Source organism: Odontomachus brunneus, unplaced genomic scaffold (genome assembly GCF_010583005.1).
Source record: "Odontomachus brunneus isolate Ranch 3 - 2012 unplaced genomic scaffold, Obru_v1 Obru_scaffold_010, whole genome shotgun sequence".
NCBI classification, from domain to species: domain Eukaryota; kingdom Metazoa; phylum Arthropoda; class Insecta; order Hymenoptera; family Formicidae; genus Odontomachus; species Odontomachus brunneus.
Genome location: NW_022639460.1, coordinates 1,599,702 through 1,610,674, shown reverse-complemented (window position 1 = coordinate 1,610,674; position 10,973 = coordinate 1,599,702). Strand labels below are relative to the sequence as shown.

The window sequence follows — 10,973 nt, the reverse complement described above, 5'->3', positions numbered from 1 at the left end:
GATATCTTCACAGCTTGATATTTCGTACACGTGAAGATTGTTATTCGCTCACGTATAATGTGCGATTAACAGAAGATAGTGAGAACGTTACGAAAGAGAGAAGGATAAGTAAAAGCTTTACATATGAAATTAATATAAATAACTAATTAGGAAGTGTATATATATAAAAGTGTATGTATACATACACTTTTAAATTATTATATTCATTATATATGAATAATTATTATGATATAACAAATATATTATTGTATCTTTTTGTATGTATACATAATATACAGGGTGTCCCGCATAAGGTGTCCAAGAAAAAAATACAGGTAGAATAGATAAAAGTAAACAAATATTGTATAGGTCATTTTTCAAACAATTACGAAACGCGTTTTCTTCGTTGTTAGGAGGTTGACCCGGCTAGCCTATCATGCCGATGCTATAGCGCGTACAGCGTTCGTCTCACCGCAACACACATACTGATTGGCCAGTGGGCTGCCGCTCGATAGAAATATTTTATCATATCATTAATATTATCATATCATTAATATCTCAAAATTTTATGTGGTTGTTTAAAAAAAGACACCGATTCTATTACTCACCCCGAACTATTCTAGCTATATGTTAGCTCTGGTACGGTACGAGTCAGACACCTTGTATACATGTATATTCCAAAAGATATATATATATAATTATATTATATTAATTATTATACATAATAATTACATATTTATAATGAATATATAACAATTAAAAATAGAATAAATTAGAAATATATATATATAACAAAAATATATAATTTTGTAATAAAATTCATATTTTAATGTTAAAATGTCCTTTTTGATTTAAACACGTTGCTGGTTTCTCGGTAAATGGACAATTACGAGAAACACGTAACTGAAAACGGATGCGGTTGGCCGGAAATCTTTAACAACTATCGATCGATCTAACGAAAAGCAAGGCTTCAGCGGTGCAGGCGAGTATCTTGAACAAAATACGAGAACTCGCCATCGTTTTCCGACGCTTCTCTGGGAGCACAACGGAAAACAACAAAGCGAAAGCTGCGCGCGCGTAGAGGAGTTGTGTACGTACAAAATCTCGCATTACACGTTTTAGAAATTAATAGCTATCTTTTAACGATATGTACATTTACGGCGACCGATCGATCGACTGAAAAGCCATCCGTGCTTGAGCGATCATTCGCGAAGAATGCATCGAGATACTCGACTTCTTTTCCTCAATCCACCTCACACCCGACTCGAATGTTGGTCGATGCGGTCGTGCTGCGCGTTTAATGCTTAATACAATCCTCCCCGAATATAAGCGCCCCTTCAATTCTTTCTGCGATCGATCGATACGGTCGACGAGAGACAGAGAGAGCGTCTCGTTCCGCCATTTTTCGCCCTCACCGAAACCCTAAGTCCTCGTAATGACGAGTCGTCGTACTGAACGCTCATACATCGAGGAAGTAGGCGAAGATAGTGAGTAAATTAAAAGAGACAAAAAGAAAGAGAGAGAGAAAGAGACACAAAGAGACAGATAGAGGGAGAGAGAGGGAGGGAGGGAAAAAGAGAGAGAGAGAGAGAGAGAGAGAGGGGACAAAAAACAATAACAAATAGACGGTAAGAAAGAGTAAAAGTAACAGCAACGCGAGCGAGGTTGCAGCTCTACTCCTCGGCTCGTTGCTGTCGGAGAGAAATCACGGGTGCCGCAACGATCCTTCTTCCTTCCCTCCTTCCACCGAGACAGAATGATTAACGACATAGCAGCAGCAGCGTTTATCGCCCACGAATTTTCACACTCTCAGTCCTATACATGCACGTGTACATGTATATACACGCAAATATATGTATATATATTTGTGCGCGCATACATGTATATGCACATGCATATATATATATATATATATATATATATATATATATTTATATAATATATATACGCTCTAAATATACGCGTTGTAAATGCATCTCGGAATTGGTGCAACCTCGCCGACGGTGTGTCTCGACGGGATATATACGGGGCGAGCGACGCTGTGTAGAGCGGCGCGCCTCGTCGTTCATTGTCCGTCGCTTCCCAGTCACCAGTCGGGACGATTACGCCCCGTGGATTCTCTACGGAGCGGCGAATGTGCGGTGTCAAGGATCGGGGGTGAACGAAAAGGGGATACGGTCTGTACAGTATTGCGCGAGGGGCGAATGTCGGAGCGTCGAGCTGAAAAATTCATTCATTCATTCGGCGTTCGGCCGAAGGCGAACTCATTCTTGCCTCAGACTCTTACTCTCGCGTGCACCTTTACGACGCGATCAAGTAGCGCGTAAGAAAAATACAGTTTCTGAAAGTCAAGAAGAGTTCGTGCGGCCGAGAAGCGTACGCGCGAACGTCGTCATTGTCGTCGTCGTCGTCGTTGTCGTCGTCCTCGTCCCCGTCGTAGTCGTTGTCGTGATCGTCGTCGCGGCTCGACCTCGAAGCAGCTTCGGCGGCTCCTGAACGCGAGCTTGAAAGGTAGAAAGCTCTCGGCAGAACCGTGAGAAGCCTACTTTCCGAGGGGGAGAAAAAATAGAGGGAGGGAATGCAAGGGATCCAGGTTCGGGATATGTCAACGGTCGAGTTAGCTGCCAAGGACGTGCGAATCGATTCGTAGGGGAGGAGAAGGAAGAGTAATAGCGGACGGGGAGAGGAACAGAAGGACAACGAGGAGGAAAGAAGGGGGGGGGGAGACCGAGAGGAATCTGTGTAATCGAGAATCGGCCGAGCGACGTTCTGTGCGACGTTCCTCGGCAAACTTCGCGTCGGGAGATTCTATATGAGCGTGCCATGCGGGCTCCGAGGTGTCGTTTCACCGTCGACCAGCTGTGGGGATTCCAACAAGGCGTTGATCGTCGTCGCAGTCATCGTAGTCGCCGTGGCTGTCGTTTTCGTCCTCGTCGTCGTCGTCGTCGTCGTGGTGGTGGTCGATGGCGCGCGTGTCAATTCGGTGGTGGTCGAACGGTGTTTTAACTCGGCTCTTGGCATCGTGAGATCGCGAGAGGGTCGTCGCCGCCGCCACCTCAAGCGTAGAACTCCCGATTGTGATGAGGCGCGCCAGGCTTAGGGAAGGCCTGCGCCGCCGGCGATCTTCTGGGCTCGTCCAAGGCGTATGATCCTTCGTCTTTCTTGCGCATCCGGTACACGATGAACATGACCACCAGTATTGCGCACAGGAGGCCCACCACTGCGCCGCCGATCACAGCTGGAAGCACCATCGATATATCTTAGATCAGGCTTGGGGAAGTCACTTTGGAAAGTGACACGCGTTACCGTTACTTATTGACCATTGAAAAAAAAAAAAGAAAATAAGGTAAAAGTGGGCATGCACCTAATCCTGGACATTTTTATTATTTTGGTTTTAAAATATGAATATTTAAACTTCTAACATAAAATACAGAATATTCGGTAACTCACAAAGGAGCCGCGGTGTACTAGTAGGTCAAACTGAACAAAAAATTCCTTTACCATTTTGCAAACAACCACATAAAATTTTAAATTATTAATTAAAGAAGATTCGAGAATAATTACGCGCAATATGGTAGATAAGCTGTGATAGTAATGTCTGCCATTGTATGTACAGAAAAAAGAAAGTCGTTATATTTGGACACTTACAAAATATTGCTGCGTTAGCTACTTTTTTTGCAGCAGGAGCAAAATCTTTTCGTACAACAGCAACATGTTCTAGCAACTTGGTATTACGTCGATCTCACAGCAAGAAAATTTGCTGTTGCAGCGAAAAAAGTTGCTAACGTAGCAATATTTTTTAGGTGTCTATATATTATAACTATTTTAGCTGCGACAAACTTTTTTTTCTGTGTGTTTGTATATTAGGTCAAACTGAACAAAAAATCCTCTCTCTCTCTCTCTCTCTTCTACCATTTTTCAAATGACCACAAACATATTTAGTTATTAATTAAAGAAGTTTGGTGTACAGTTTGTGCGTGTTAATGCAACATTTTTTTTGAGTATATACATACTCAGTTGAGTACGTACATACATTCTATGTTAAAAGTTCAAATATTCGTATTTATTATAAATTCGTATTTATTATAAATTTACTAAAATAATAAGAACGTCCAAAATTAGCGTCCGGGAATTGGTACTTTTACCTTAATTCGTTACAGTTCTTCGTTAGCCTGCTTCAAAATCCGATATGGGATTGAGGACTGATTTTTCCAAATTCTTACTAAGTTAATTAACAACTAAATTATACGTCTGTCTTTGATTTTTTCTTTAAATTAAACAAAAACAGGATTTAATATTTAATTTAAATGTTAGTTTATCAAGAGGTTTTAGAAAAATCGGCTCTGATAGAAATACGTACGAATGTCATTGAAAACTATATGACTTTATCCGAACTCATTGTTTTTGTCGAGAATTTCAATCTCTCAAATTCCAGCTCACATAACAAAGTTATCGATTTCTTTTATTTTATATCGTATAACTCTTACTTTGAACGGTTCAATATTATATTAAACGGTTAAACATTTATCTAAATACTGATGCTTCATTCTGTCATTCTATCACTTTTTTTTTTTACTAAAAACACTTCAGTTATATCGATTTTTCTCATCTGATTTTATCAAATCTTTTAAGCAGATTACTCTGTGAAAGAAGTAACTGATTGCCGTTATCGTTATTCAAGACCCAGTAAACACCAACTAACGATAACGTTACATTAACAATACCATTTTCCATTTCACAATATAAATGCAATATAGCATGCAGAGCGTTCATCGTAACGATATTCACTATTTCCTACTAGTTTCAATGTTCGGGCAGGATAAAGTTCTAGATGCAATTAATCAGTTTTTAAAACGGCAATAATTTTTTAACGGCAGTTTTCAACAGCAATAATAAAAATTTTGAAAACGTTATTTTCTCGTTAAAAAATCAAAGTTACCTTCATTTTTTTAAAATAAAACCACATCCTTTTTTATTCTGTAATATTGTATAGTATCTGTAGTATTGTAAAAAGGATCAAAACAAATTCTATAATAATTCATAACGTTATTTCTTCTAACATGTAGAACAGGACATGTTCGCGAAAAATAATCCATTTTCCGCAACACGAAGCTCCGCTTTTTGTAATAAAATATCATATTGTATCAATTTGTATTATTTTCTTATTTATGTTTCTACGTACTTATTCTTATACGTCCTGGAAATTCTTTATTGTTATTTTACTATGAAATAACAATAAAAATAACATTATGAATTATTAATAAATTTTTTAAATCCTCTTCACAACATTACACATATAAAAAGATGGTTCCATTTAAAAAATGTCTGATATTTTAATGAAAAGTATCAAACATTTTTGATATTTCTATTATTTTATTCTATTGTTATTTAAAAACTGATCAATTCCATCTAAAACTTTTTGCTGTTCAATTATTGTAACTGGTAAAAATATAGTAAATATCGAGAACACATACATTCTGTATATTGTGATAATTACATTCAAGATTGGTTTAAATTATAATATTCTACGTCTGCGTGTAGACATTGTAAATCATGTATAAAATGTCATCTATGACAATGAATAATTAATTGGTAATATCATTAATTGGTAAATTTAAGGAACGTATAACTTGTCCAAAAATTAAGAAAAGTTGATATCTTCATTTAACCTTTGGAATATTGATGCAAATTTCTTAATGTCGTTTTCTAAACTTAGAGTTTAGAATTTTCTCTGAGTACATCTTTATCTTCGGAGTTAACTCTGTTATATAATTCTATTATATAATGAAATAAAAATTTCATGCAATTTGTGTCATCTGTTTTAAACATCATATTTATAATTATAATCTAATTTATAATTAAATAATTAATTTAATTATAATTAATTTAATTTATAATTAGTGCCCGACATATACAGCAACTGTTTCATAATTACTCGATTTTTATATTTTTGTATATTTTAATACGTTTTGTATTATACTAATACTTGTATACTTTAATACTTCGATATAATTTACAATATATTCTGCATAGTGTTTACGTTGCTTGCATGGAAAAAGCCTGTGTATATATCACGTGGACAATACGTAAACATTTCTCGTAGATTTTTAACTCCATCGCGCAACACACTGCTCAAATAAACCCAGTGAACGCGGATTAACGTAACATTACGTCAACGTTATAATTTCCCACTTAATAACGCAAATATAATGTAATAAACATATTGCATGTAACAGTTACATTTTTTAGTAGCAAGTAATACAATTTTTAGTAGCATGTAATGTTGCTGTTGGATTTTACTGGGAGACCAACGTTGTCAATACAATTTCCCCAAGTTACTTTTTTCCCCAAGTTCCGAAGACCTTCTTTTAGGACTCGCTTCTCTGCCCACTCAATATTCACATGTTCTACGTACGCTAAGTAACGGTAAAACTAACGATTATATTCGCTACCACTACTACGAAAATGTAGTTCCATTATCGTTCCCGCCACTAATAAAAAAAGAGATATAACTACATTACCAAGTTTTTACTGGAAAAAGTAACATGTAACGCGTTACTTCACAACCCCGTGTCTCAGATATCCTCTGGGATAACGTTAACTGCTTGTCGTTCGATGCATGCGCGGTGGATCCACGCGCATCGACGGCGACGTTAAAAGCTAGTTAGAAAGGGATAATATCGGAGAGGAGACACTATGGGAAGTGATACCAGTTGCTTACGGAAAAGCGCTCGAGATTAGCTTCAAGTCAGATGTATGTATATGCCTCTCTATCTGAGAGTGTTTTATGTTCCGTCTTGTTCTGTCTCAAGAAGCGACCGGATTGCTCGATCTGGGTCGGATTATTCAACGAGCTAACGATTGTGCGTTTTAAAAGTAAATATTGTATTTATTCAATAATGAAGGGAAATATATATTTATATTAAATCATAAACACCCGAAATTAGCACTTATCGTGTGTCACAATATGTATTTTGTTCTATGCACGCACGGAGAAAAATAATTTGCTAGTCCAGCAAATTTTCTGCTGGTCTAGCAAAATCTTTTTGTTATTATATAAACAGCAAAAAGATTTGCTAAGAGTACTAATCACTATTTGCTGGATATAATTTGCTAAATCTACTAATTATTTTGCTATAAGAACCATGATAGATTTATATAAGCAGTTACAGTTTTGCTCCGATAGCAAATAAATTTGTTAAGGATACATTATTTTGCATCAATAGCAAATTAATGTGATTCTTAGGACAAATACACTCAACAAATTTTTTCTATCCTGGCAACGAAACTATTTCTGCTCTGATAACGAATAATTTGAAAAAATTAGTTAAGTCAACTAAAAATTTTTTGTCACTACGAATATGCAGTAGCAACGACGATTTTGCTAAAAGAGCAAAATAATTTTTCTCCGTGCGTGAATATTAGCTGTTTGTACGTGTGATACGTCTAATCTTCTTTTTGCATTGTACTTATTAATTATTATTAATCGCATTATAATTGTTAATGAGTAAAGATATCCACAATTCAACATAAGTTTGTATCTCCCTTTGTTATTGAGTGAATGTAATATTTATTCTTCAAGGCGCGCAATATACTCGTTAGCTCATTAGAAAATCCGATCGACGTCGAGTGACCCGAGAGATCGAGTAACCCGAGAGACAAGACAAGGCGGAACATGAAATACTTAGATTATAGAGAGACATACACATCTCTGGCTCGGAACTAACCCCGAGCGCTTTTCCGTAAGTACCCATTATCTCTCTCCTGGGACGTAGAGACGAGATGCGACACGAGGTCGTGGACATCTTGCCGCGGGACGTGCGAGATATAGTCGTCGTGTCAATTATCGAGTGAATATTCCTACTACAAATTTTGAAAAAGCAAATCTGACGTATACGAACAAATTCGTTATAAAATCGATTGAAATATTCACTCACATAGAGTCTATTTTAAGTTTGAATGAAATATTCGAGTGAAATTATTCGATAAAAATTAACAAACGGATATTTCCGATCAAAATACCGCTGAATTTTTGTATCCAATCAAGATATCCGATTATATTTAATCGAATATTTTTGATCATAATTTCATCAAATAAATCAATAAAAAAATTTTGATATTTCTCATCGAATGTTTTCTGATCAGACACAAATATTCATTGGTATTTTGATCGGAAATGTGTTTGTTATTTTCTAATTCTAATAATTAAATAATTTTCTTCAATATATTTTATAGTTGCTTTGTGTGAATTTTCTTGTTTTAAGAGATTTCACTCAAAGAAGCAACAGCCGAAGATCTCGAAATCGATTTTTCACTTATATGGAGAGTGAACTTCCCACTTTTAAATATTCCTTACGACGAACTCCTGTCACTTACCGGCTAGTACGCCTGGCTGCGCGAAGAATGAGCTGGCGCGGTCCTCGTGTTTCGGATTCATGATGTAAACTTCGCGGGTGTCGTCAGTGTTGTCGTCGTGATCGTCCTCAGCACCCGAGGGCTCGATTACGTCGACTTCGTTGCCGGGTCGGTTTACCGCGTCGATGGTCGTCTGGAAATTGGATACGGCCTCAGTCTCTTTCTTTTTTCGTTAATCCATTTAATTTGATCGCGCCGAGGAGAGGAACACGCGTGAGACGACGTGGAGGAACGACGAGAGCGACGATGATGCGGCCGGTAGTGGGTTTTGTGTCGCGCGAAACGTCGCCTTACCAAAACTCTAATCAGGAGAATTATTAGATAACGCGTGCGTAGGAAAAATATAAAGCGTAATATCGTAAAACGTCGCGACCGCGTGATACGCCGGCGGAAACAGGCTTAATGAAGTGAAATGAACGCTTAATGAAGCGTAATGAACTAAAGCTACAGTTTTATTGGCCCACAAGTTTCTACCGGATCGAAATCTCACTTGAGTAGCAAAGGCAGACGAGTTATTCTAGTTCGAAAGAAACCATTTTCATTCATATGAAGTGAATTTTCCACTTTCAATTGTTGAGCGAATATTCTTACTAAATTTAATTTTATTAAATTTTGAAAAACGAATCTGCTGTATTCCATTGTCATAAAAATGAATTCATTGAAATCAATTGAAATATTCACTTATATAGTCTACTTTAGGCTTGAGCGAAACATTCACTCTTACGATTCTGAGTACTTTCATTATTACTTTGAATGAATTTTCACTCGTTTTAAGCGAGATTGGAGTGACAGTCGAATTATTCGAAATCGATCGATTTTTCACTCATATGGAGTGAATTTTCCACTTCTAAACCAACTGTCAACTGCGCGCGTCTTTCAATTTCGCGAAACCAAATCACTTTCTTCTATAGTTTCTCGAACACTTACGATTTTGATTGGTTTCATGAGTGAACTTTTAATCATTTTAAGCGAGATTTTGCTCCGAGAGATCTAGAAAGAAAAAAGCTTCGTTTCCTTAGTTTACCCTCTGTCTTTAAAATATTTTATAAGATTGATCCAAGAACCTATATCTCATTTAACAAAAAAACCATACGTAATCCATAATCTCTGATCTATGAGTCATAATTTATGATTTATGTCTTGTACTTACGATCCAATAATCCCCGACCTGTGATATATATTGTGTGTCACCCACACGAAAAAGATCCAGCGGCTTTTACCGGTAAAAAATTACCGTGAATTCAAACGAAAGGGGAGTAGCAGCGCGCGCGATCAAGAGAGCGGCCGGATAATAATTCTCCCATTTCCGCGGGGCTCGAGTAAAATACGTCCGTGAAAGACGCACGGCGTACTCTTTTTCTCCCCCATAAATTATGCAAACGTGAAACAACGTGGAAGGCACCACGGGACCGAAGACTTAACGCGAAGTTCGTAACTCCACGTTAACGCTCATCGCGCGCTCACCTGTTGTTTAGTTTTAGCGTTTGTCTCGTCGATGAGGTACGGGGGTCTCGCTTCTGTCGGCTTGCTCGGGACTTCTAATCCATTGTTACCGTTGAATTCTGCAACACAAGACAAGGAGGAGCTCGTTAGAATTTGCCTGAGAGCGCGCGAAACCGCGCGCAGATTCGACGGCGGCAGGAAGTGCGCTTTTTTTTTCCCCTCTGCCCCCGCCTCCTGCTTCCTGGCGTTTCGACGCGCGTACATGCGAGAGAGCGCTGGAAATGTATATTTCCAATCACCGTGATTGGGGATGAGAAACGCCCCGGCGCGCGTTGCTGAATACGCGCGCCTCGGTGTCGTCCATTTTTCAATTTTCGAAAAATCCTTCCGCCGACGCGCCGCCGCCACCGCCTCCGTGACGCGTATGATATTTTATTGACGCGCCGCTTTTTTCCCCCAACGCGTTGGAAATCGCGCAGTTCGCGGTGAATCCCGAAATAAACGCCGCGCCGAGTCGCGCAACGCGACGTAACGCAACGCAACGACGTCGCCGGAATGGCGTTCTCGTTTCGATTTTTGACATCTCTCACGGCAAACGAGGATCGTGTGTTGGACGCTCACATAAAAAAAAAAACAAAGAAAACAGACACGTCGAGCCGTTCGCTAACGAGGATTCGTCGACCCGCCGATCTGACGAGTCCTCCGACAGTCGAGCGAGGAAATCCGCTTGGACGCACAGACGCCGGATATTTCCGCTCAATAATGTAGCGTGCTAATAGTGCAGGATTGCAAAACGATCTGGACACAATGAGAGAGAGAGAGAAAGAGAGAGAAGGTGACAGTCCATTAAACTGCCAAAATTGAGAGTCATTACCGACGAAATGAATTGTTAACAATATAATTAAAGATATAATCAAGAATATAATAAATAATAATGATAATTAGTGGTGTAATTACTGGGCAAGCTCGTCACACATACACGCGATAATAATTCTCCATTTTAACAATTTGGTGAACACTCATTGTGTCTAAACCGTTTCGCACTGCACAATTTGCAAGACTTGTATTACGCGACTGGAATATATATATATATATATATATATATATATATATATATATATATATATATATATATA

At 38.1% G+C, this 10,973-nt stretch overlaps 1 protein-coding gene across 1 annotated transcript in view; it reads right to left on the bottom strand.

Moving 5' to 3' along the window:
- Positions 1-685: 685 nt before the first annotated feature.
- The window catches only part of LOC116840537 (syndecan), a 212,059-nt gene continuing 201,771 nt past the window's right edge, over positions 686-10,973 (bottom strand). The window contains exons 3-5 of the mRNA XM_032807358.1: positions 9,859-9,956; positions 8,356-8,527; positions 686-3,217 (exon numbers count right to left, since the gene is read on the bottom strand). Of these exons, the coding sequence (XP_032663249.1) occupies positions 3,036-3,217; positions 8,356-8,527; positions 9,859-9,956 (452 nt within the window). The 3' untranslated portion in view covers positions 686-3,035. The remainder of the gene's footprint in view (positions 3,218-8,355; positions 8,528-9,858; positions 9,957-10,973) is intronic.